At 41.7% G+C, this 27836-nt stretch overlaps 1 protein-coding gene across 2 annotated transcripts in view; it reads left to right on the top strand.

The window, feature by feature from the left end:
• The first annotated feature begins 3239 nt into the window (after window positions 1–3239).
• The window catches only part of SPTLC1 (serine palmitoyltransferase long chain base subunit 1), a 64905-nt gene continuing 40308 nt past the window's right edge, over window positions 3240–27836 (top strand). For both annotated transcript variants that reach the window (XM_066257501.1, XM_066257500.1), the window contains exons 1-6: window positions 3240–3328; window positions 5986–6093; window positions 8292–8386; window positions 12595–12688; window positions 13194–13266; window positions 27344–27476. In XM_066257501.1, the coding sequence (XP_066113598.1) occupies window positions 3269–3328; window positions 5986–6093; window positions 8292–8386; window positions 12595–12688; window positions 13194–13266; window positions 27344–27476 (563 nt within the window). In that variant the 5' untranslated portion in view covers window positions 3240–3268. The remainder of the gene's footprint in view (window positions 3329–5985; window positions 6094–8291; window positions 8387–12594; window positions 12689–13193; window positions 13267–27343; window positions 27477–27836) is intronic.

A 27836-nucleotide genomic window follows, 5' to 3' on the forward strand; every position in this document is an offset into this window, starting at 1 on the left:
AAGCTCATCAGAAGTGTTCCAACATGCACAGACAGAGACGTTCATGTAGATGTTTACTGCAGCATTATTTGTGATAAGCAAAAGTGTGGGGGGGACTTAAATGTTCACCATTAAAAAAAATGTTTAAATAAAATGGTACAGACATATATATAACAAATTATTCCAAGAAATAGTCTTCTTGGACCATTAAAAATACAAGATTTATAGACAAAAAATCTATAAGAACAAAGCAAGTTATAGAACAGTGTTATCCCTATGGTCTATTGCATTTAAGAAATCCAATGTAATTGTGTGTGCTCATCACGTTTGTTTATACATACTGTGAACAACAACAACAAAAAAAAGGTAACCATACAGGATAGTATTGTTAGATTGTCAAAGGAGGGATGCACAAGCCTGATGAGTTTTATAAGAAACTTATTTAGGCATCTGCGAATAGATGGGCAGAGACCCTAAGTGTTGTCAGCAGCAAGAGGAAGAGAAGCTCTAGCCCAAGGATCCCCAAACTTTTTACACAGGGGGCCAGTTCAGTGTCCCTCAGACCATTGGAGGGCTGGACTATAAAAAAAAAAAAAAAACTATGGCCTCGCCAGACGGTGGGGCAGTGGATAGAGCATCGGACTGGGATGCGGAGGACCCAGGTTCGAGACCCCGAGGTCGCCAGCTTGAGCACAGGCTCATCTGGTTTGAGCAAAAGCTCAGAAGCTTGAACTCAAGCTCACTGGCTCCAGCAAGGGGTTACTCGGTCTGCTGAAGGCCCGCGGTCAAGGCACATATGAGAAAGCAATCAATGAACAACTAAGGTCTTGCAACAAAAAACTAATGATTGATGCTTCTCATCTCTTTCCGTTTCTGTCTGTCTGTCCCTGTCTATCACTCTCTCTGACTCTCTCACCATCCCTGAAAACAATAAACAAAACAAACCAAAAAAAAAAAAAACTATGAACAAATCCCTATGCACACTGCACATATTTTAAAGTAAAAAAAAACAAAACAGGCGGTTGGCTCAGCGGTAGAGCGTCGGCCTAGTGTGCGGAGGACCCGGGTTCGATTCCTGGCCAGGGCACACAGGAGAAGCGCCCATTTGCTTCTCCACCCCTCCGCCGCACCTTCCTCTCTGTCTCTCTCTTCCCCTCCCGCAGCCAAGGCTCCATTGGAGCAAAGATGGCCCGGGCGCTGGGGATGGCTCCTTGGCCTCTGCCCCAGGCGCTAGAGTGGCTCTGGTCGCAACATGGCGACGCCCAGGATGGGCAGAGCATCGCCCCCTGGTGGGCAGAGCGTCGCCCCATGGTGGGCGTGCCGGGTGGATCCCGGTCGGGCGCATGCGGGAGTCTGTCTGACTGTCTCTCCCTGTTTCCAGCTTCAGAAAAATGCAAAAAAAAAAAAAAAAAAAGGAACAAATACAATATTTAAAATAAAGAACAAGTAAATTTAAATCAACAAACTGACCAGTATTTTAATGGGAACTATGCTCCTCTCACTGACCACCAATGAAAGAGGTGCCCCTTAAGGAAGTGCGGCAGGGCTGGATAAATGGCCTCAGGGGGCCGCATGTGGCCAGCATGTAGTTTGGGGACCCCTGCTCTAGCCTATATAGGATGGAGTTTGATGGTGTTTCCTGCTGCAGGGTGAAAACTTCTGTTACCTCTGTCGCTTAAACAATGGGGGGATGGGGTTGGTGATTAATGATTAAGTAATAGAATGTTCAGATAAGTGATGGGGAGGTGACTCCCTGGCAGGATATCTAAGGAAACAGGTATTGAAGCCAGAGGCCAGATTCCCACATTGGGGGGGAGGGGAGGAGTTGCTTTCTTCTGGCCTGACCAGCCTTACCAGTATAAACATTTTAAAAAAAATTCTAACTGAGCAGGTCATAGTGGTTAGTCAAGTCCCAGGCCTGTAGCTTGCTCGATAAAGATCAATTTTTACCTTAACTGAGCCCATTGTCTTTGTGCATCTAGGACAGGGGTCCCCAAACTTTTTACACAGGGGGCCAGTTCATTGTCCCTCAGACCATTGGAGGGCCGGACTATAAAAAAAACTATGAACAAATCCCTATGCACACTGCACATATCTTATTTTAAAGTAAAAAAACAAAATGGGAACAAATACAATATTTAAAAGAACAAGTAAATTTAAATCAACAAACTGACCAGTATTTCAATGGGAACTATGGGCCTGCTTTTGGCTAATGAGATGGTCAATGTGCTCCTCTCACTGACCACCAATGAAAGAGATGCCCCTTCCGGAAGTGCGGCTGGGCGGATAAATAGCCTTAGGGGGCCGCATGCGGCACACAGGCCATAGTTTGGGGACCCCTGATCTAGGATAACACACCTTTAAAATGTCAAGAGTAATTTTCTTTCCCAGACCAGGGGAAGACACAACAGCCAGCAACAAAGCAGAAGAGATTTCTTATTGTTACCTTGTTGCCTGCATACATCTCTATTTATTGTTGATGTTAACTACCCTGCACCTACCAATGTAAAAGAAGTATGTATCTGCCCATTTGGCTTTTGATCCTGTTCTAGAATTTAACCGCCCTGAACTTTCTCCTGCCTCAGTAATCTACCATTAATGGATTTCATGTAACCCTCATTTGCTTTCATTCCAATGGATAAAATGAGCTGCAAACCTGCCATTCTCCAGAGCATTTTCCCAATGTGGTAGATTGTTCCAGACATGTTCACAAAATCTTGGAACTTTTATAGACTCCTATAAAACTTTTCTATAGGTTGGACGTTTTTTCCTCTTGACACCATGAAGACACTGGAACGTTCCACATCTACCTGTTGGGCGACAGAACCTGCAAAGCCTTAGTCCATGCATGCATGGCACAGTAAGTACTATGTAAGAGTTAGCTATTTTTAACTCATTTTCTGTATTTTTGATAATAGTCTTGGATTGCTTGAGTGATTAAAAAAAAAAAAGATTACTAACACTCCCTGCGCCCAAATGCATACACAGGCCATTTACTCAGTCCTTTTATCTCGAAGGCCGAGCATGGAACGAATATCTCTCCAAGAAGCCAGAGTGCTGTTTTCAACCCTCCCAGCCAGGTTGCGAGTCCCTAAATCTATTTTCCAGCCAGAGCACTAGCTAGCCCTTCTCCTTCTGCTCAGCCCCCGACCGCCCAGTGCGCAAGCGCAAGGACAGTACGTCCCGCGCTCGGCCGCCCCGCCCCCAGGAGCCAATACGTCACTGGACCGCGCCGCGCTCTGTCTGTCGCACCTAAGGCCCGCCTTCCGGAAGGAAGCCCCAGTGGCTGATGATGGCGACTGCCACGGAGCAGTGGGTTTTGGTGGAGATGGTACAGGCGCTGTATGAGGTGAGCCCGACAGCCCGGGCAGCCCACGAGCCCACCGACCCTGGGGCAGTGGGACGACTCTTGGGGACTTGTGTTGAGAGGCTTGGGCGCGGTGGGCTCGGAGCATCGGCGTCCCTCGCTGCTAGCGCTCGCGGGCGCATGGTGTCCCAGCGGCAAGGGAGGGAGGACTGGACCGGCGGGAGCGGGGACCGGACTCTAGGTGTAAGCTCCCGCGGGCGCGCGCCCGCTCTGGGTCCTGTCGGGGCGCAGGGGAGGCTGATCCTCCAAAGTCTTGGTCGGAGGTGGTGCTTAAGAGACGGTTTCAGAGCTCAGTGTCGGAGGTCCTGCGGAAGTCGGGTCCTCGGAGCTGGAGGACCGGCGGAAGGGGAAGAAGTGACAAGGTGAACTTGGTCTGTTTTTGTCGGAGCGTGAGGTTAGAAAAGAAGCCGAAAAGCTTAGGAATTAGAACTATGAAATGCATGTCGTTACTATTTCACGTGTGCCACATTTTCTGTCTTGTAAATAGGCAACTGTTTTAGGCCTTTAAAGGAAGAGTGGTGAGCAGTTTTTCTGAAAGGCCATCTATTTCAAGTATGTTGAAGTGAAATCAGAATGTCAGTCTTAAGAGAGCGTTTGTTCATCTGATAGGTATCTAACCGAGTTTCCCTGCAATGTCCAGTAGAACTTTGTTCTCTATTTGAGCGATTCAACACAGTAACCACTAACCACATGTGGCTCTTGGGCACTTGAACTGTGTCGAGCGCGACCAAGGGACTACATTTTTATTTAATTTAATTTAGATGTATATTCAGATAATTATCTGGTGACTTAGTGGCTATGATACTGGACAGCAGAAGTCAGGACACTAGATTAGTGCATTGAACAAACAGGTGAAAGGCCCTTTGGTTATAGAGCTCACATTCATCTAAAGTGAATCTCAGTTTTCTTTTGACAGTGCTTTTTAAAACTTAATCATTGCTGCCTACTGAAATGGGTGATGCTAAACTTACCAGGACTTGCTGAAAAACAGTTGACATAAGGATGTCCAGCATTAGGTAATTGTAGGGAAAAAAAAAAAAAAAAAAACCAGCCCCTAAAATGTAATGCTTTTTTTCCCCCTGTATAAATGAATAATTTCCTGTTTTCTGTTTTTGCTCTCTTATTGAAAACTGCATAATTGACCAGAAGTGAACTTTGGGAGAAGTCCTCCTGAATGTAACATTTCCAGAAAAAAGAAGCTGCATTTGTGATTGTTATTAATTCACTAAACAGTATTTGACTTTTCTTAGGATGCTTTCTTTGTAGAGTGGGATGTTTAGTTAGTGACTTGGGCAAATGTTTGCCTACTAAAATTCAATTATTGAGAAAACCAAATGGATATTTAGAGTTCTTATTCTTAAATGAATTATATTTAACAGTGATTAGAAAATTTGAAAATCCTCTTAAAGAGAGGTTTCTGTTCTTGTTCCCAATATTCTATATACTTGGTGTGTAGAATTTGAGGAGTTTTGTGAAGTGTACCCAAAAAAGAAATAATAGTGTCTGTATGTACCATATGTATGTAGTTATAGTTTGAAAGTCATTCGTACATTGACCTAGAAGTTTACATTTGAGTTTTTCAGCAGTTTTCCTGTTTCCAGAGTCCGAAATTTATTTTTAAAAACTGTGGTGAACCATCACCACTTTGAAAATGATTTCTGCTTACATTTCAAAATACCTCTTTTAAATTTTCCAATGATAAACTATTGAAATAAAGGACCCCGTAACTGACTGGGGTTTAGTTGTTATGTGGAGTCTTTCATGTGTACTTTGTATGTCTGGTTGGACAGAAGTTAGAAGTCACTTTGATCTTTATCCTGGAAACCTACAGCTGAAAAGAAGACTTGACAGGGATAATTTCATTAAGGTATCTTTATGCCTCTCAACATGAAGACACTGTATACTTTTGTAGAACTACAGCAGAAAAAAAGACCTACCTACCCTTTAAGCATTTATAAAGTTTTATGTCTCTGCCATGTTACAAGAAGGATTTAAAGAGGCTTATCAGAAGAATACAGTTTCTGAATAACTTTCTTAACTCATCCATGTAGATGGTATTGTGTAAGGCTTGTGAACCTGTGAGATATTTGTTAGAGTCATTTCCCAGCAGCAAACATTTAAATTACTTATAGGATCTCCTAATTCCCTGGTTGGCAAACTGCAACTCACGAGCCACATGCGGCTCTTTGGCCCCTTGAGTGTGGCTTTTCCACAAAATACCACGTGCGGGCACTACCTTGATAAGGAATGTACCTACCTATATAGTTTAAGTTTAAAAAGTTTGGTTCTCAAAAGAAATTTCAGTCATTGTACTGTTGATATTTGGCTCTGTTGACTAATGAGTTTGCTGACCACTGACCTAGTTGATGTTGTTTGACATGTTGAGATTGTGTCAGATTTTATTTTAAAGATTTTTTTCTAAAGATATTTTAAAGCTGCACTATTGGAGCTATTTTATGTGTAGAAGAAATTGCCTACCAATTGCAAGGAATGAGTAGAAATGAGAGGAGCTTTGAAAGTGAATTTTAAGATGTGATAGATTAAAAGTCATGGGAGACGGTATGCACAGGTGCATTAAATTTTATATGCAGGTTTTAGAAATGTTCATTTTACTTGTTTTGTTTTCAACTCACTCTTAGGCTCCTGCTTACCATCTTATCTTGGAAGGAATTCTGATACTTTGGATAATCAGACTCATTTTCTCTAAAACTTACAAATTGCAAGAACGATCTGATCTTACAGTCAAGGTAAGAAATTAAATCTCTCTGCTAAACTGTTTTCTGTTATGTAAAGAAATCAAGGGAAATGAAATACATGGTAGGCAAAATATGGGAAAGCCAAGGAAAAAGTACCCATGCAGAGGAGTGCCATGTTACGGACTTCTCTGCTTTGCTGGGGTAAATAGCAGTCTTATGAGCAGATGACAAAAGGGCAGCATGGGCAGCAACTGGGTTTCAGTGTTCGTATGCACGGTTACATGTGTTACTTGGAAAGAGCCCTCTATTTCTGAAGCCTGAGTGAAAGTTTTCCCTGTGGTCTTCATGAAGGAAATTCATAGGTGGAAAGAATCCTTCTCGCCCCACAATCCACAACTCCCTAACCCAAATTGAATTTTGATGTGTTCTATAAGATAGGGGACCCAGCTCAGGCCCAAGCCACGTGACCCTTAGGAAGCACAAAGATGAAGCACTGGGCTTCTCTGTACTTCCTGTAGCAGTCACAGGAGGGTGTGCATGTGGAGGGGAACTAGCTCAACCATGAGCAGTTGCTTCTCTGGTTTCCCTGACTGGCTACTGCCGCCCTGATCCTTGATATGAATCGTGAAATCATCAGGCACTGTGTTCTAGGGACATGCTACATATAGTTTTTAGGGCAAAACATTTTGGTAACCTGGGTAAAACAGAGTAAAGAAACTCTCATTGCATACCTTTAATATACCAGTGCGTATTTGACCTTTTGTTTGGAGGAATACCCTAAACTTGACCACAGATCTATCTCTCTCTCCCCCTGCCCCTTTAGTGAGTACTTTGTGGGGTTATCGTGCCATGGAACGAACACTCTTTCTGAGCGTTGCCATAAGACTGGGCCTTCTAGGCCAGAAATCCTAACTATACTTTCTTCCTTTGTTATTTAAGAATGTCTTATGAATGATTAGGTGACCATGAAGCAGATTTCTAGCCCAACTTTTTAAAGAGTTCATTAATCCGAATATTCTTAGTTTTAGTTTAAACATATCAGTTCACACATACATACATTTTTTCAGAGCGATTTGTAAGCATATTTTAGAATAATCCTCTGGAAGCAGACTTAGCTAGAACAGAATCTAGTAGTCACTGACATCTTAACCCTGATAGCAGTGTTGTGAGTGAGAAGCACCCTTCCAAGTTTGGTAGATCTGCAGAGGCTCTTGACCAGCATAGCATCTGCAGTGGATTCTGATGTCTGTCTGCACAGTAGCAAGTGGACAGTGTGTATGACATGTGCTCCTGGATTGTTCGGCTGCTGTCTTCTCCCATGAAGTTATTAGCAGAAGCAGATGAGAAGCTTATTGGTTGATTTATTCAGCCAGCAGTTTTTGAGTGCCTGAAAATCAGGTGAAAGGTGCTTCTGGTCCTGCTGTGGAGTTGCCTGTCAGGGTAAAGATGCACAGAATCATTTATCAGAAGTCTGAGACTGGAGCTACTTAGAGAGGGTCTGTTTGCAAGGCAGGAATTGCTGTGGCCAGCATGTTAATGTGTGTTGCCTCATTTTATCTGGTTCATCCAGACTACATTTTCAAAATTACCCTTTTTCCTGATTCAGGAAAGGATAAGAAACTCAAAATAGTCAAAATACTTAAAAATGTATGAAGTAACAGATAAAAGGAATAATGTAGCTTTAATGAGAAATTCCAAGCAAAAGCCCAAAACAATAATGATGAGTTTTTGTCTGTATTTCAGCTAAACTTGAACACCTGTAGGTGGATTGTAGAAACAGGGCTTGTGATCTGGTTGACCCCTTCCCATGATGGTCGCCTCTGTCAGCACTTTGGGTGTGGCACTTGCTCTGTAAGCACTTTCTGTGTTGTCTGGAACAGAGGCTGAACCGACTGAGGAGCAGTTGTGCTTCTCACCTTTATGTTGTAGACTTTCTTTTTGTTTTACAATCAGTATAAGTTATACTTTGTATTTCTACAGTGAAAATTTCTGACCATTGAAATAAAATGTTCTTAAATTTACCAATCACCTGCAAAACTGATTGGAAAAAGAGCCTTTAGTCTGTGATAAGAGGCGAGGAAGTTAAGTGCCCCAAACTCTAAAGTGATTGTCTCATTTCTAGCCACAAGTAGACCTCTATTTCTAGCAGTGTGTTTATTGTGATAGTTCCATTACAATAATTTAGATAGTGCTGGAGTCACTGCCAGTGACTAGCATTGTGCTGTGTTTTAACACCTTTTTTCCTGCAGGAAAAGGAAGAATTGATCGAAGAGTGGCAACCAGAACCTCTCGTTCCTCCTATCTCAAAAGACCATCCTGCTCTAAACTACAACATTGTTTCAGGGTAAATCTGTTTGCTCTTTGGTTACCTGTGGGTAAGCTCCCCAAAGTAGACAGTGGTTTAATGGTATTCATTTTTCACCTGAAATAAAACATTTAGAAATTTCTGTAGATCAAAAAGTACCTGCTTTAGTTTCCAGTATAAAACTTTCTTTTTGGGCATTTTTTGTAGTCTCCTTTGGGTACCATCTCATCTCTTTGTTAGCTGCTGGGTTCAGCCTTCCTGCTCATGTAGTTTGCGTTGTCCTGCTCCTCCAAGCCTGTCTCGATTAACAGGAGTCCTGTATCCCACATAGATTCTAATCCTTGCTCGGTTTTTGATGTAGTACTTTATTACATTGATTCTAAGATGTACTTTTTTTTCTAATATTAAGATCTCTGAGTTAGAGGTGAATCTTACAGCTGCTGAAAGTCATTGTCAGCCAGGATGGGGTGGGGTGTTATTGCCTATATATAGTGATCTTGGTCACGGCACTGTTTACTTCCAGCACTTCACCTGAGTTCTGGGCACTGCTGGTTAGTAAATCAGCTCTGAGCAGATGAAGGAGGCTGAGGTGACTAAACTATGAACACCCTGTTGTCAGACTGCTGCCTCTGGATAGTACAGTTTGCTTTCTAGACACATGATTTGATTGGGAAAAAGATGAAAGTAGTTTAGTCCAATAGGAAAGTTCCCTTATTAAAACTTAGAGAATGGGTCAGGTAATTGGAGAGATGCTAGTCAATGCCTGGGTACTTGGTGGCAGGAGCAGAACATTGTGTGAATGTCCTTGGTGTCCGTGACTTAGCAGAGGAGAGCAGACTATCGGAACTCAAAGAGATGAGGAATGGCTTAACCAATTTAATTGCTTGTATATTCATTTTCATAAGTTCAAAAAAGTGTAGCAAAAATCTGTGTTGGTCCTGGCCTGGTGGTTCAGTGGATAGAGCAGTGTCCCAGCATCCCTGGATTGTGGGTTCAATCCCCAGTCAGGCCACTTGTGAGGCTGAATCAATGAGTGCACAATTAAATGGAACAACTAAATGAAACAAGTTGATGTCTCCCTCTTTCTCCACTCCTCTCTTTTTCCCTACCTCCTTCCCTCCCTCTCTTTCAAATCAGTGAAAATATTTTTTTAAAAATCTGTGTCTAAGAATGCCTTATAGATCTTTTCATTAAATATAATCTAAAAAATTCTAGATGACAGGAAATGTTATGACCTTTTAATTGGCAGCATTTTTCTTCCTTGATGGTAGATAAAATATACTTGGTGGCCTCTAAGAGTCAGTGAAATATAATAAATCTGTATACCCAGCTATTAACTTTGTCTTTGGTGTCTTCATTGAACTAGAATTCTTAATTTTTACTTGATCAGATTCATCCATTTTAGTGTCATGGTTTATGTGGCTTTAGACTCATTTCAGAAATCATTTCCTACTCCAAGATCCCAAAGACATTCTTCTATGTTTTCTTTTGTTATCTTTTTCAAAATGTCTTTTCGGTTTGTAACAATGTCCAAATTCACTTTTGTGCATAGTTATACAACTTTGATTTTCTCCATGGAGAAATACTTGTATGTAATTTAGTCCTCTGTGGGGCAGATTTTGTCATTTGCTGAGTTCTTAGCAAATGACAGCACCTGCCTTATGTATCCACAGTTCTCTTGAGTTCCAGACTCTCTCATTGGTCTAGTTGTCTAGTCTCACACCAGCACCAAACCTGATATTAACAGGGTCTGTGATATTTGTTTCTTTCTGGTAAAGCACCATTCTCCCAATTTTAAGTTCACTTAGCCATTTATGAACCTTTACTCATCTGTTTGATTACGGGTTCTCACTAATAGTGGGGTTGTGGTTTTGATTGGGATGGTTTTATTTTCCCTCTGTCCATTCTCTTGAAGCCTCAACTGTGGAGCTGTCTTTTTGATTGGTTTCATTTGCTTCTGCTAGGTGACCCTGGAGGGTCTTATATCCCAGATACCTGTGTCATGTGAGGCACAGGTGTGAGCCTTCTGTTACTCACCAGAAACCATTTTCATTCCTTGTCCCAGGTGCTGGACAGAAATCAGGTCCAGACAGCCTGTGTGTGCTGCCTGTGGCTGTGGTCAGGAGCTGGGTACTTGTTCTGGATCGTCTGCTTTTTCTGGTACAGTGTTTGTAAAGCGGCCTTGACTTTGACAGCAGCAGCCGTCCCTATAGGCTCATCTGTGTGGGTGTTCCATTTGTTCGTCCTGTTGTGTGTGGAAGGCCTGCACACACAGGAGGACAGAGAAACTGTAAGAAGCCCTGAGAAGGGTGAAACTGAGTGATGCGATGGATTCCCAGTCACAGTGGGCTGAAAGAAGCAGTCCTGGAAGCCACAGGGAAGAAGGAAGAAGTTCTTTAGAAGTACCTCTTTGGGCCAGGCCCTTTTATGGTGACAGTTCTCTCAAGAGAAAGGCTCTCTCCCTACTTGACAGATGACGAAACCGAGGCTCACAAGCCCAGGCAACGTCCACAGGTTTCTGAAGCCATCAGAAGCCACAGTGCAGATGGGATCGTCTGACTCCACAGCCCACGTTCCTTTCACTGAGTCATCTTGCCTTCTGTGAATTTGTATCTTGCTTTTGTGCATTTTACTGAAAGTTGTCATTCATTTTCTTCCTGTTTCCCAGCGTCTTGTTTCTCATGGAAAACCAGTTGTGTTGGAACTGCAGTGAGAGCAGCTCTTCGTTCTTTCCTGCAGCGGCCAAGCGTGCAGACAGTGCTGTGTCCTGAGACCCTGTTCCAGCACAGGCTCACTATCGGCTGCACAGTGCCTGCTGATACGCCTATTGTTACAATGGGCTGGTCTTACAGCCCTTTACTTGCTCGTGTCCTGTAGCATGGCTGCCATCTAGTGTTTGTCAGCAGAGACGTGACAGGTAGTCTGCCAGGCTCAGAGACGAGTTCTGGTGGAGCTGGCTACGCTCTTTATTTTTTAATACTGATTTTTTTGTTTGTGAAGGAAGAATTTCTGTTAAATGGTATTTCAGCATTAACTTTAGAAATTGGGTACATATCCCGGTTCTTTTAGTGCTCCCCGTAGGTAACATTTATTTTTAAACCGCTTCACTGTAAGATTGTAACTTGTTCTGCCTAGTCCTACTTCTGATCTTGGGCTCTTCATATTTCCTTCTTGTTTATCTTATTCCAAAATTGGGTTTTTTTAAGGTACCTTATTTCACTAGTCTTTCTTAAGTGACTTAAACTCAAAGATTTGCTATCCATCCATTTTGGAAGCCTATTAAGAATAGAATTACTGGCCGACTATCTGATTTTTAATGTACTGCTGTCTAATTTTATTTTATCTTTTTAGCACGAGGTGGGGGCAGACCGACAGGAAGGGAGAGAGATGAGAAGCATCAACTTGTAGTTGCGGCACTTTAGTTGTTTGTTAATTGCTTTCTCATACATGCTTTTTTGTAAAGATTTTATTTATTCATTTTAGAGAAGAGGGAGGGAGAATGGAAGGGGGGGGAGAGAGAGAGAGAGAGAGAGAAAGGAAAGGAAAGGAAAGAAAGAAAAAGAAAGGGGGGAGGAGCAGGAAGTATCAACTCTCATATGTACCTTGATAGGCAAGCCCAGAGTTTCAAACTGGTGACCTTAGCATTCTAGGTCGATGCTTTATCCACTATGCCACCACAGGCCAGGCCTCTTATACGTGCTTTAACCAGGGGCTCCGGCCAAACCAGTGACCCCTTGCTCAAGCCAGTGACCTTGGGCACAAGCCAGTTACCTTTGGACTCAAGCCAGCTACCATGGAATTATGTCTATGATCCCACGCTCAAGCCATCGACCTCAGGATTTCAGACCTGGGTCCTCAGTATCCCAGGCCTAATGTTCTATCTACTGTACCACTGCCTGGTCGGGCACCACTGTTTAATTTTTTTTTTTAAAAATAAAAGGCCTGACCTACTGTGGTGCAGCAGATAAAGTTGACCTGGAAAAACTGAGGTCGCTGGTTTGAAACACTGGACTTGCCTGGTCAAGGCACATATGGGAGTTGATGCTTCCTGCTTCTGTCCACCTCTTTCTCTCTCTCAAAAAAAATGAATAATAATAAAAAATAAATAAAATAAAAGTAAAAGAGCTAGGAGATCACTATGCAAGTAGGGTAGCCTAACACTTGTATATCCTGCCTGAGGCCAGCATAGTATGGTGTGTGTACGGTAACACCATATCAGCTGACATAAATCTCATCTTTTTTCCCAGCCCTCCAAGTCACAACATCGTGGTGAATGGAAAAGAATGTATAAATTTTGCCTCGTTTAATTTTCTTGGATTGTTGGATAACCCTAGGGTCAAGGTAAGTAGCACCTTTGCTGATGTAGGAAGATTGTATAACTGACTTTAAATCAAAAAATGCAGAACAACAGCGAGGGCTCTGTAAGTGTTGCCATTACTTCTTTCTGGAAGGCTGTGACCTGTGTTTCCATAGAAGGTGGCAGGAGTGTCTGTGTGTTTAGTGTGGTAGGAGCCAGACCTGGTAATAGTGAAGATGTGTCTAGAAAATTGCTCCATTTCCTATTGGGATGGTCAGCTAGTAAATATTTTTGAGGATAGACATATGTCCACAAATACCAAAAAGTAGAAAGGCACTGAGTTAACCAGGATTTGATAACCAGGAGTTAATAGAACATTTCCATGTTTTAAGTTATATCCCTAAATCTCTATGTCTGTCTTTTATTTATAGACTATTATTAGGATGTCATAGTTCTAAGAAAGAAAGGAAAATTAGGGAGACGAAGAGGTATATGGTTTAGAATAGGAAATGCCAGTTTTGAGCTCTTACTTTCTTTTCTTCCACAAAGGCAGCAGCTTTGGCATCCCTAAAGAAGTACGGTGTGGGGACTTGTGGACCTAGAGGATTCTATGGCACGTTTGGTATGTTTCTGTTGTATTTTTCAGACTGCTGCTTTAAGAATTAAGATTCCATTTCATTTCAAAACTCCTTGGAGAAGATAACCTTAATTAGTTGTGGTATTAAGCTTGTGAGTGCTATTTCTTAACTTTCTAGAACATTGTGTGTTTGCAACCATTGGTGGGGTTGAATGTCACTTGTGGAGAAGAGCTGTGGTTACATTAGAGGTATGATTCTTGGGTCAAAGCTTGAGCCTCTCTTGTGTGCCCCAAGAGGCAGCGGTGTGAGGAAGCAGTTTGTGTCTGTGGAGCATGACGACTGTAAGGGGGAGGGTTCTGTGTGGGTGGCTATGCTCTTCATAGTTGTGCAGGAAACACGGTCGTCCCTGTCTCCTTGCTGCAGTGTGGAGGGTACAGTCTGTGTGTGGCTGCAGCCAGGTGGCAAGTGTGGGGTGAATGGTGTGCAGGAGTGCAGGGCAGCAGTACTCTTAGGCACGCAGGTGGCACTGCACATCACCCTGTTCACGTTGTATTGGTGAGATCATAAGCCAGCCATGCTCACTGTGGAGGGGCAGCCGCCACATACCAGGGAGAAAGGCAGGAGCAGATGTGGGGGGTAGACTTTGATTGTAGCTCTTTTCTTTCCAGAATGAAGGTAAAGGACCATTGACTTCCTTGTGTATGGGTGACTCTGCAACAGGCTAATTAAATATTAGAATGAATGGTGATTTCAAACACTACTAACTCCCTAACTGAGACTTGTCAAAGACAGCACTGGCATTTTCTGGTGTTTATTAAACATATATTGTTCTATTCTTCTGAAAAAAAAAATTTTCTTTTTTAAGTGAGAGAAGGGGAGATAGTTAGACTCCCACATGCAACCCAACTGGGATCCACCTGGCAACGCCCATCTGTATAGCCAATGCTCAAATCATCCGAGCTATTTTTAGCACCTGAGGCTGACATGCTTGGACCAACCAAACTATCCTCAGTGCCTGGGCCAATGTTCAAACCAGTTGAGCCAATAGCTGCGGGAGGAGAAGAGAGAGAGAAGGGGGAGACGGATGGGAAGAGGAGCAGATGGTCACTTCTCTTGTGTGCCCTGACCAGGAATCAAACCTGGGACATTCATACACCAGGCTGACATTCTGTCCACTGAGTGAACTGGCCAGGGCCTTCTGAAATTTTTGAAAATGTTAAATAATTATTTAAATGAGTATTTACTGGAAATAACATTCTGAGTTACAAATGTCAGAGTGTGGGAAAGTAGAGCCACAGACATTTCTATCTTCTGTCCTCATATCCATTTCTGGTTTTGTGTGTGTGTGTATGTTTACTTTAACATTTTAGATGTTTTTATTTTACGGCTCCCCCTTTATTTTTTAATTGGTTTAATGATTAAATAACTTATATTGGAAACAGGTGACAGGAGTTAGCGTCCAAGAATCCTGTAGCTGGAAAGGATCTTAAAAATCTTGTCCTCCAGTCTGACCAGGAGGTGGCGCAATGGATAGAGTGTCGGACTGGGATGTGGAGGACCCAGGTTCGAGACCCCGAGGTCGCCAGCTTGAGCACGGGCTCATCTGGTGTGAACAAAAAGCTCACCAGCTTGGACCCAAGGTTGCTGACTTGAGCAAGAGGTTACTCAGTCTGCTAAAGGCCCACAGTCAAGGCACATATGAGAAAGCAATCAGTGAATAACTAAGGTGTCCCAACAAAAAACTGGTGATTGATGCTTCTCATCTCTCTCCGTTCCTGTCTGTCTGTCCCTTTCTATCCCTCTCTCTGACTCTTGCTCTGTCTCTGAAAAATAAAATAAAATAAAAATAAAAACTTAAAAAAAAAAATCTTGTCCTTCAGCATCCCAACTATTTATTAAACAAATAGCCCGGAGAGGTTGACTTCTTCACAGTCACACAGCTCATTAATGTCAGCCCTAAAACTAGAAAACAAGTGTTTTGACTACTAGTCTTTATTGTTATTTAATAATTATTTTCTCAAATTTTTTTATTTCTCAGTTATAGACACATTATCATACTAGCTTCATGTGTATAATTGAGATTTGTATAACTTATGAAGTGATCACCCCAGTAAGTCTAGTACTGTACTCATCTGACTCCATACATACTTATTATATTACTGACTATATTCCCTATGTTATATTTTATGTCCTCTTGACTAATTTTATTACTGCCAATTTGTGCTTCTTAATCCCTTTATATTTTCACTGATCTATGTGACCCACCTCCTGTCTGGCAACCATCAATTTGTTCTCTGTGTCTGAGTTTCTTTCTGTTTTGTTTGCTCATTTATTTTGTTTTTTACATTCCATATATAAGTGAAATTATATTGTATTTGCCTTTTCTGTCTGACTTACTTTACTTAGCATGATACTAAGTCCATCCATGTTGTTGCAGATGGTAAGATTCATTCTTTTTTATGGCTGAGTCATATTTACATATATAAACATATATACACCAGTTCTCTTTTATCCATTTGTCTACTGATGGACACTGGGGCTGCTTCCTTGTCTTGGTTGTTGTAAATAGCACTGTGATGAACACAGAGATGTATATGTTTTCAGGTTCGTGTTCAGGGTCTCTTCTGATAAATACTCAGAAGTGGAGTTGCTGGGTCCTTCTCTGTCTCTCGTTATACCCTTTGTATTCAAGTCTATTTTATCTGATATAAGTATTGATGCCCTAACTTTTTATTCACGTTTCCATTTGTATGAAATATCTTTTTCCATCTGTTTCCATTCAGTCTCTGTGTGTGTCTTTCAATCTGAAGTGGGGCTCCTCTAGATGGCATATATAAGGGTCTTGTTTTGTTATCCATTCAGCTACCCTTTGTTTTTTGATTAAAGCATTTAGTCCATTTACATTTAAAGTAACTGTTGATGGATATGGAGTTTTTTCTATTTTGTTATTCATATTTTTTATCTTTTTTTTTTCTCTTCTTAAAGATGTCTAGTTACTAAAGATTTCTTGTACTACTGTTGTGGTGGTGGTGAACTCTAGCTTTTATTTGGCGGAGAAGCTCTTTATTTTTCCTTTGATTCTAAATGATAGCCTTGCTGGCTATGGCTAGTGTAGTCTTGGTTGTAGGTCCTTGCTTTTCATCACTGAATATTTCATGCCAGTCCCTTCTGGCCTGCAAAGTTTCTGTTGAGAAATCGGCCGACAGTCTTGTGGGAGCTCATTTACAGGTAACTAACTGCTTTTCTCTTGCTGCTTTTATGATGATTTCTTTGACATTTTAATTATGTGTCTTGGTGTGGGACTCTTTGGGTTCATCTTGTTTGGGACTCTGCGCTTCCTGGACGCATATGTCTATTTCCTTTGCCAGGTTAGGGAAGTTTTCCATCCTTATTTCTTCAAATTGGTTTTCAGTATCTCTCTTCTTCTGGCAACCCTGTGATGTGAATGTTATTACACTTGATGTTTTCCTAAAGACCCTTTAAATCCTCGTTTTTTAATTTTTTTCTTTTTGGTGTTCTGATTAGGTGTTTTCTGCTCCTTTGTTTTCTAACTCGCTGATTCCATCCTCTGCTTCATCTGAGTCCCAGGCCAGTTCACTGTCCCTCAGACCGTTGGAGGGCAGCCACATACAGTGCTCCTCTCACTGACCACCAATGAAAGAGGTGCCCCTTCCGGAAGTGCAGCAGGGGCCAAATAAATGGCCTCAGGGGGCCGCAGTTTAGGGACGCCTGATTAATCTGTTGATTTTCTATAATGTGCTTTTCATTTTAATTATTGTATTCTTCTGGATAGTTCTTTTTAATGTTTTCTGTCTCCATTTTTATGATTTCTGTCTTTTTGTTAAAGTTCTCACTGAATTTATTGAGCATACCTATAACCAGTGTTTTGAACTCTGCATCTGGTAGATTCTTTGTCACCTTTTTGTTTAGTTCTTCTAGAGTTTTCTTCTTTTCTTTTATTTGGGGCATGTTTATTTGTCCCCTTATTTTTGCTGCCCCCTTGTGTTTCTGGGTCTCCTGGTCTTGTTAGTGGCTTTATGTAGTAGGTGTCCTTGGGGCCCGGTGTTCTGGTCACCTAAACCAGGTGCTCCAGATTTGTTCCTGGGTGGGTTCTGTGTTCCCTCCTTTGCAGGTCAGTGGGAAGAGTTGATCCTCAGGCTAACCCTACATGACAGGAGTCACTTTAGTGGGGCGCTGGTGCCAGCCAAGTCCACCCTCTGGGTGTGTTGTTGGGGGAGATAGTGGGTGGTACTCTGGTGTGCTGAAGCTGGCCACCAGGTGTGCTGGTTTTGGAGCCCTTTGGGAGGCACTGTGCAGGCCAAGGTCAGCCACTGCCTATGCCTTGCCCAGGGCCACCTGAAAGGAGTTACCAAGTGATCCACAGGTGATTGCCACTTGTGTTGGGCTTGGAAGCACTTGGAAGAGGTTAATCTTCTAAAGGAGGCCAGCTGCCACTAGTGCCAGACATAGAACTGCTTAGCAAGAGGTACAGGACATGCTGAGGCTAGATGCTACTTGTTCTGGGTTTGTGAACCTTTAAGAGATTTTAGAAAAGTCTACAGTGAGAGCCAAGATCAGCTGTTTGTATGGAAAAGCTGCTAAAAGTGGCTTGGGTGGGCAGCAAATTTGGGGTGGGGGAAGAATCAGGGAATTACAGTGTGAGCAAGTTGGTGGAGACTCAGATATAGTTATGTCTGCCTGCCAGCTTTGTGGTGGGGACACTCCACAAAGGAACGGTGGCCTCTGCTGGCACTTCTGTCCAGGAGAAAGCTGCCCCTCCCACCCTCACCCAGAGCCACACAATTCAGTTTCTCCCCATGTGTCCCTGGTTCTTTTTGACTTGGAACTTAGTGCAAGTACATCAGAGTAAGTCTGTGCTCTGGCTAATTAAGAAGAATGCCTGGGACCCCAGTAGTCTCTGTCTCGGCCACAATCTTCACTGGTTTTCACAGCCAGAAGTTATGGGGACTTCTCCTCCTGGACTGGAACCCAGGGCTATTAGCATAGTGTGGAGCTGGGACTCCTTACTGCTCAGGAGGGACTTCCGCAGCCAAGATATCCCTCCCTTTTTTTAACCTCCATATGTGGATGTGGGACCAGCTTATACCCCATCTCTGCTCTTTCTGCCAGACTCAACATGGCTTCCTCCATATCTCCTTCGTCACAAGACTCCAGTTCAGCTTGTCTTCAGGTGGTTCTCAGTGATGGTTGTTCTGCAGTTTTATTGTAATTTTAATGTGGTTTTGGGAGGAGGTTTACCTACTCTGCCATCTTGATGACTGGTGACTCCCAGTCTTAATGGCAAGATCAGTTTCTTAAACGAGTCTCCCTCTTTGCTCTAACTTCCTGCAGTCATGGGCTGTTGCTTGGCTCTGATCAGTGCAGAATGATTTCCTTGATAAGAAAATAGGCATTATTTATGGGGTTTGTTATAATCTGATCAACAAGGCTTTCTTTCCATGGCCTACTGGGATGGGGTAATGGCTTTCTGAAAAGCCTCTCTCTCTAGTGAACTTTATTTGCATATGTGGCCTTATGTTTTTCCTTTTCTGGAAGTAATCACTTCAACTATTGTAGTTATATTAAATTACTTTGAAATTTCAGTGTTAGATAGCTCAGAGAAGCTGCTGGCCCTTTACACCGTGAAATAAAGCAGGTTGAGGGCCCATTTCCTCTTCTTTGTAGTTGCTTGTGTACTTTTGAGGTCTGGGATCTCTTTCCATGGATCCCAAAAGGTTGTCTTTAATTTTGTTTTTGGGTGTTGTTTTTTCCTGGAAGCCTCACATCCAGTCATCTCTCTTCAAAGATGAAAATACTCTTTTAACTCTTTCATCAACTTTTCAGATAATGACTATAAATCACTTGTAAAAGAACATTTCCTTATTAAAACATTCTTTTTGTTTCACAGTAACATATGAGATGATTAACAGAGTAAATGAAAGGCAAACGAGTTGAATTAGCATTCATCTAGTGTCTTTTTTTTTTTTTTTACAGGGACAGAGAGAGAGTCAGATAGAGGGATAGATAGGGACGGACAGACAGGAACAGAGAGAGCTGAGAAGCATCAATCATCAGTTTTTCGTTGTGACACCTTAGTTGTTCATTGATTGCTTTCTCATATGTGCCATGACCGCGGGCCTTCAACAGACCGAGTAACCCCCCGCTCTAGCCAGTGACCTTGGGTCCATGCTAGTGAGCTTTTTTGCTCAAGCCAGATGAGCCCACGCTCAAGCTGGCTATCCTGGGGTCTCGAACCTGGGTCCTTCCGCATCCCAGTCCGACGCTCTATCCACTGCGCCACCACCTGGTTAGGCTCATCTAGTGTCTTAGGCTTGGCAGAGAGAACTAACCAAGTTGTTACAATGATCTCATGGGGATGATATGATGAGCTTTTCCACTTTCTCATTTTATTGTTGCAGTGTGTATTTTTTTATTTGTGTGTCTGTCTGTTTATCTGTGTGTCTGTGTGACAGAGACAGAGATGGGGACAGGCAGGAAGGGAGAGAGATGAGAAGCATCAACTCTTCCTTGCAGTTCCTTAGTCTCCTTAGTTGTTCAGAGATTGCTTTCTCATATATGCCCTGACCTGGGTGGGGGGTGGCTACAGCAGAGCCAGTGACCCCTTGCTCAAGCCAGCGATCTTGGGCTCAAGCCAGTAACCTTGGGCTTCAAGCCAATGATCTTTGGGCTCAAGCCAGCGACCACAGGGTCATGTCTGATCCCATGTTCAAGCTGGTGAGCTCGTGCTCAAGCCAGATAAACCAGTGCTCAAGCCAGCAACCTCTGGGTTTCGAACCTGGGTCCTCTGCGTCCCAGTCTGACGCTCTATCCACTGTGCCTGGTCAGGCTCAATGTGTATTTTAGAACCAAGGAAGTGGTTTTAATCAGCTTGTAGAACCTTCCTTTACTCTAAGGCTAATGGAGTCCCAGTGCATTTTGATAGTTCCTCTTGAGAACTTGTTTCGATTATAATACAAACAGATCTTGTTTACCTGTAGCTTATTGCTGGTGTCCAGAACCTGCTTTGCTTACTTGGCTCTGGTCTTAAACTTGATCAAAAGGCAATCAGTGGCAGGGTGTTGTGGTGAGAGAGGTTGGCACTCAGTTGTGCCCTGAAGCCTGCAGTAAACAGTTGTGCAATGAACAATTTGCAGCTGTCAGCTGAACCCTGAAGATCGGTCTAGGGTTCTCAGCATGGGAAGTGAATAGCCCTTGTTTGTGCAGCTCAGAAAATTTTGGGAAAATTGCATAAGATTCTGTAAAAACATTTTGAAAAACATTCTGCACTGTATTTATGTTCTAATGAGTGCATAAGTGATATTGTGCTTTTAAGGAAAACTGTCCAGTTCTCAAAGGATTGAATAAAATAACAGTGTGTAACAAAAATATGGAGACCTGGAGAGAACATGTCAATTGTGCTTTAAACTGTTCTAATGTTGATACCTGCTCTTATCAGGTTAAGAGGAGATATTACATAAACGGTAACCTGAGCACAGGAGTTTAAGGTAGTTCTCAAATAGTCTGGGTTTGGATAAATTAATTAGAAGGTTGTGTAACTCTCCTTACCCTTTAAAGGATAACTTTTTTTTATTCTAGAAATACAGACTTAAATGAATAAACACAGTGTGCTGCCTTTGCATGCCAGGCATTACTGTATGTTGTATAAGCACTGACTTCAGAGGTTCTTAGAACCACCCTTTGACACAGGTATAGCTGCTACCCAATTGGCTGAAGGACCCGAGAGGTAAAGAGCAGGCTCAGGCCTGTACAGGGTCCAAACCTAGTGATGAGGGAGCCCAGATCTGAGCCCCCTGATGACTACTATGGCCAGGCCCTGTGCTGGAGCCAGGCATCCTGTCCGACCCTCCCTCCCGGTTCCTTTCTGGTGAGACAGCAGGTGCAGCCAAGGGCAGTTGGTGCTGGGAGAGACAGGCTTTCAGGCCACCTCCCCACGTGGCCTCTTTATCTCCCGCATCAGTACCTAGAAGTGAATCAGACAGGAAAAGCTGGAGAACAGGCCCTGGCAGTTCTCCTATGTGCTGTCTCCCTTTCCCTTGAGTCAAGAGTACTTTCATTGTGCAAAGTCACTGTCACACGGCAGAAGAAATTGTGTGGCTTACTCATATTTCCGTATGACAAAACCTGCTTCGCAAGGCTGACTCAACTAAAGCCCATGTCTATAGATAGGAGCAGGGCAATAACCAGTAAGTCATTGATTTATTGTATAGACTTTATGTCAACGACATAAAAACAGTTGTGAGTATATTATTCCTAACAGAATTTTCATCAACTAGGTAAAAACGTTGAAGCTCTGAAATAAAGACAAGTTTGTTTTACTGTCTCCTTGCTAATCAAGGAGAAGAGTTCTTTAAAGTTAAGTCTGGAAAATGATTTAAAGTCATGTGTGTAGTTAGCAAAAGCAGCTTGCTTCCAGAGTGTGTTTTTTCTTTATGGAGACTGAATGAAAGCAGTGCAGTGTAGCTTGGGTTGCCCGCCAGCTAGCTAAATTGTGAAGGTATGGGGTACATAGTCCAGTTTAGAGGCAGCATTGTAATTTGAAGGAGGCCTTGCACAGAGGACCTGCTGTCACGTCTGATTGGAAGGAGAGGTGGCCGTGGTGGGACCTGGCTGTGGGGAGGCACGCAGAGAGCACCATGGAGGGAAGGAAGACACGCTTGAGCTCTAGTGCTTCGCTGCCTCCTTGTTCTTGCCAGATCTTGCCTGGAACCTGCCATTGGTAGCGTCTGTCACAGCAGGGCAGAGTTAGCTGCAGGCTCAACTCCTCAGACTCGGTGTTGATCTCGCAGATCTGATGCCTGATGAGCCAAGCATCCTTTTGGTACCATTTTGATGAAGTGGGATACAGTCTTCTTTGTTACTGTAAAAATCCCAGCTTTATATAATGTTGATATAATGAAATTGTCAGTTTATAAAATGACTAACAATTACTGATGAAAATCAATGGTTTTCATGTGTTTTTCTTATAGACTATGTTGGTATACATATTTTAACTTATAAATGGGAAGACCTATGCTTAGTTTTTTATCATTACTTGATTGGAATAGGATAAACAGTTTTTTCACAATTTAATAACATCCTATGAAGAATCTATAAGTAGAGATCTTCAATCTCTATATATTGCTACTGAACTTTCTAATTCCTTCCTATGTCTCTCTTGCCATTCAGTTGGATTTATTTTAGACCATCTGTGTCTCCTGGTTGTCACCCACCTTTGGTTTAATGTTGAGTATTCACTGTCTTCCATCAGAAATCACTGTGGAGTATTGTGGTTCTGAGTGTGGAAGGGACTTAGGTGTTTCAGATCAATCGACTGGAGGCTTAGCTTCCCCTTGTACCTGCCGTCTGGCCCAGAGTTCCCAGTGACAGCTGCCAGATGACTCTCTTAGGTGTGTCCCGACCTGCGGCAGAAACCCTGATCCATTGTTTATCAGAGCATCTGTCTTTATGTGATACTCACTGCATGTGTGATTAGTGAATGAATTAACTGTGAACATTGTGGGTCCCCCTCATCTGACTACTTTTTAAAATGTAGTCCTTTGTGAAGTTACAACTTTCCTAATTCTTAATTTGCCTTGAACTACGGTAGTTACAAAGCATCACAATCAGTTGTTTGCCTCATAAGTCAGAAAGAGTTTGCAGATTTTAGACGCTTTATTCAAAGGTGCTAAGAAAGATATTTATTTCCTTTAGCTGACCTGACCTCACTGCCTTGTGCCTCCCTGGAAAGTGGCGAAAGTCTTGCCCTGGACAGTTAGCCACATCCCATCCCGTACTGTGTAAATATCGAATCCACTCACAGTCGGGCTTTGTTCCCAGCTGGTTATGTCATCTCTTTTGTGTATCTCAGTTTTTCAGGTCCTGCTTCTCTCCTCCTCCTCACCAAGAAAGCCTCCATGGGGGCGGGAACATCCCAGTCTCTCTAGAGCAGTGTTTCCCAACCTTTTTTGTGCCATGCCCCACCTTAACCTTTCTAAAATTTTTATGTTCCCCCCTATGTAACATACATAATTTTTAACATTAAAAAATTGATTTGTTCACTTAATAAACATAAATGATAGGTTCTAGGAAGAAATCACTATGAAATTGTTAACAAAACACAAAGTAAGTAAAATTTCAAAACATATAATGAAAAGCAGAAATTTAAATTCCAAATAATTTTAATACAGATTTTTATATATTAATTTATTATTTTAATTTAGTGTGATCCTGCGCTTGATGCTTGCTGCACAGAGATTTTATATTAGGTTCCAATTTGGTTAGCTTTAGTCTCAAGTCTCCACGTTGTGTTATATCCAGCCGATTTCTTTTTTTTACCAGTAAATCATTTACAGCACTAAATCCACATTCAGCTAAAAATGAAGATGGAAATGGTAGCAATAGTTTTCTTGCACACTTGGTTGAATTTGGGTATTTGATTTCTGTTTCCTCACAAAGCCATGCCATTGCTCCTTTGATATTAAATAAAGCTTTAACTGACTCATCATTTTGCAATTCTGTGAGTTCTTCTTGATACTGCATATTTGATATATCAGACAACTCCACCAACATTGGCTGCATCATCCATGTTGGGAAATCAATTTGTTTTAAGTCAGAAAATTTTTCTTTTAAATCAGCCGATAGAATATTCAAATGATTGACAATAACAAGTAAAGCGGTATCAGTTACTTCACATTTTTGGAGCCAGTGAAACTGTTTAAAGTTTTTGTTGTTAATATGTTTCTGACATAACTCAATATTGGTAATGAAACCAAATATCTTTGCTTTTGCATCGACAAGAGTTTTATTTGTTCCTTGAAGTTGCTTATTTAATATATTTAGTTTTTCAAAGATATCGGCTAAATAACTCACAAATGCTTTACCATCTATTGTTAATAGATACTTCATTTCAGGTTTGTCGCTTAAAAAATCACTAAGAGTATCAAACAGTTCCATAAATCTTTTCAAACAGTTTCCTTTAGATAGCCATCTGACTTCAGTATGAAGTAAAAGTCTCACATGGTCTTCATTTTGTTCTTCACAAAATAGCTTGAAAAGACGCTCACATTTGGCACTAGCTTTAATAGCATTAACACACTTTATTACTGTATGTAATACTTCATTCAGAACAGGCAAGATGTTTTTAGCTACCAAGTTTTCCCTATGAATAACACAATGCACAAGAATCATTTCTGGATTCGCGTCTTTCATCAATTTTAAGCAGCCATTTTTCTTGCCCATCATATTGGGAGCACCATCTGCAGCACAAGTTGTTACATTTTTCATTGGTATATCATTGACATCTAAGTAGTTTTTTAGCTTATTATATATATCTTGGGAGGTAGTGGTGCTTTCTAATCTTTTACAGAACAACATTTCTTCAGCAAAATGTCCTTTATCAATATATCTTACATAAGTTATCAATACTGCCTCACTGTCTCTCAAAGTTGATTCATCCATTTGCAAGGAGAATTTTCTTGTTTTCAGCTTTTCAATAAGTTGTTTTTCAATATCCTCACTCATTTCGTCTATTCTTCTGCTAACAGTATTGTCACTGAGTGGCATAGCTTTTATCTTTGTCATCTTTTTCAAGAACCGTTTTAAGAAATGCTGATATTGACGGTTTTATTAAATTCTCTCCTATAGTGTGATTTTCTCCAGTTTTAGCGATGAACAAAGAAATTTGATAACTAGCCTCAAGAACACAATTATTAGTTGAAGTATGAGCAGTAAATAGAGACTTTAATGTTGTTCTTTTTTCAAAATTTTTCTTTAAAGTTTTAAAGTAACTCAAATCTGAATTAATATGAGCACTATGTTTCGCCTTCAAATGCGCCTCAAGACGACCTCTTTTCATTGATTCGTTGGTCAAGCATTGATGGCATAAAAGACAAAAAGGAATCCGCTCATCATGAACAGCGGGTATGAACCCAAATTTTAAATATTCCTCCGAATATTGACGAGTTTTTTTCTTGCTTGCACCACTCATTTTACTATGAGCTATAAGAAATAAAAATAAGATCAATTAAAAACTAATATTAAAATATGTGTTAAAATATATTCAATGTGACATAGAGTAAACGTATACTAAAAATTCATATTTATTTAAATGTATATAACACATTTACTACACTACCACCACAAATCAAAAGGTATCTATATTTTTTCCACTTGACAAAATTTTCTGGAAAGTTATGCTTCTAAAATTAAAATTGTCGTGCATGCACTATTATAGCCCCAATAATATTTATAAAATATTAGTGCTTTCTAGCCCCGATGCAAGAAGTACTTAATAAAGAGTTTAATATTGATAAAAATAAAATCAAATACTTACCAATTATATCTATACAATACATATATGTATATTTATTAAATCAACGAGCTTTTACAACAGTTTTGACTGACACTTATTTCAAATTAACACCAACTGAATGATGTGAAACACTACAGAAGTTGCAATGAGCCAATTAGGTGAGAATAACTGCGTTGTTTAGCAAGTTTTTAAAACGTCTGGTGTTCCCCGTGGCAGACGGCACGCTCCGCGGTGAACCCAGGACGAAGTTTACTTGACGACGCCAATCACCCAGTTGATATTTTGGTCTCGTCAAACGAAATTATACTTAATAATTATTTACCGCAATTATTTAAGAATTGCATTTTTTGTTAAATTTGGCACCGGTATCTAGCATTGCATTTAAATGGCCCAGGACGAAAGAGTTAAAGGCGTGTCGAGTCCATTTTCAAATTGCCCCCCTTAACTATCGAATTGCCCCCCTGTGGGGTGTGGGCCCCACGTTGGGAAACACCGCTCTAGAGTGTGGAGGCGCTGGGCCCTGCTTCTCCCTGATCTCTGGAGTGAGGTGTCAATGCTCTCTGGAGGGAAGGCTGGTGCAGAGGGCGGTGGGGTTTGCCTGTCTCTAGGGGTGCTCCCACCCACGGGACCTCAGCACCTGGGCCAGAGTGCTCTGCCAGCCCATCAGCCCTCTGCGTACCCCTCCTTGGGGACCATCTAGGTCCTCTGCTGCTGCTTAGACTTCTGAGTTCCCCCTCAGCGGCCGTGCTGCCCTCCTTCCACAATCTCAAAGTCTGCCTTTCCCACCTCTGACTTCCCTCTTTTCTCCCATAAAGCTCCAGGGCACCCTCCTTGTCAGCTTCTGAGTTCTCTTTGTGCTGGGCATGTGATTAATCTGGTCCCGTTCTCCAGGCAAGGGTCCTGCTATAGGTAAGAGCTAAAGGAAGTTTTAAAAGTCTTTTTCTCTCCTGGATAATGCCTCATTTTAAGACCACTTTGAAATTTCAGATTCAAAGCCAGTCAGTGCACTGTTTGTTCTAGACATCTTCCATCCCAGGGCGTGATGCCTTGTGGCTCAGCCTGGGAAGGTGAAAGGCTAGAAGGAATCATGATACAAGAGAAGAAAAAAGTTTCATAATTATTATTTGTTCCTATTGTTACATCAGCATTCATCGGAAGCTTCCTTTATAAAAGACCATGTTTCCCTTGGTACTTTAAATATGAATTCTGCAGGACACTTAAAAAGGAATTGAGGCAGGGCCACCGTCCTGCGCCGTGAGGGCAGTCACTACAAGTGAGCACTGGCAGCGGCTGTAGAAGAGTGACCGCCACTGCTCAGCCATGCACTTGATGCAGAATGTGTGGGGTTCTTTTTAAATGAACTGCTTCTCTCTCTTTTTTTTATCCTTTCCCTGTTAAAAGATGATTGACAATTATCTTAGTGCCCTGTTTGATATCTTCTAAAATGCAAAACGGTGTTAATAATTAATGTGGTCCATTGGCAAAGTACTGTTGCTCTTGGTTGAAGGACTTCAAAGCTGGTAAAGTCACGGGGTGTGAATTCTTGGGCTAGAGTAATATCAGAGCAAAGCCCCAAACTGGATCTGTCCTAGTGACACATTATGTGGACAGAGGAGTAGCTGATTCAGTTCACAGATTGTAGAGGTAGGATTGGCCCAGAATCATCTTAATTGACCTTATGTATTATATCTTAAAAACAATAACATTTTGGCCATAAGGTGACAGTATAACTAAACTGTTTATTTTTATCATTTAGTTAGTGAAAAATTTATATGACAGTTTAACCATTTACTTTTTTATTACTGAGCTAGATGTGCACTTGGATTTGGAAGACCGCCTAGCGAAATTTATGAAGACGGAAGAAGCCATCATCTACTCGTATGGCTTTGCCACCATAGCCAGTGCTATTCCCGCTTACTCTAAGAGAGGGGACATTGTGTTTGTGTAAGTAGCCTTTGCCTATCTTTCTAATCAGAATTCCTTTGGAAATAATGTTGACCCTCCTAGAGAAATCCTCTGTTAGATGTTATCTGCTGAAAATAATACTGATTTTTTTTTAAAGAAATACATTGTCACCCCAGCCAAGTAATTTTACAGAATTTGTGACACTGTCATTAGAAGGAATGAATACCTAGAATTGTCGTTACTCAGTTATCTTCCATTATGATTTTATTTAATGATATCGAGAAGCCAGACCTAGCCAACTATTGGCCAACTATCTGCCTTCCCAGTACAGCTCTGTGAAGTGTGGCGTTCCTGTGAGCCTGTGGTCACAACCACGCATACTGCCTTGCAGAGCCACTG

Source organism: Saccopteryx bilineata, chromosome 2 (genome assembly GCF_036850765.1).
Source record: "Saccopteryx bilineata isolate mSacBil1 chromosome 2, mSacBil1_pri_phased_curated, whole genome shotgun sequence".
In the NCBI taxonomy this organism is placed as follows: Eukaryota; Metazoa; Chordata; class Mammalia; order Chiroptera; family Emballonuridae; genus Saccopteryx; species Saccopteryx bilineata.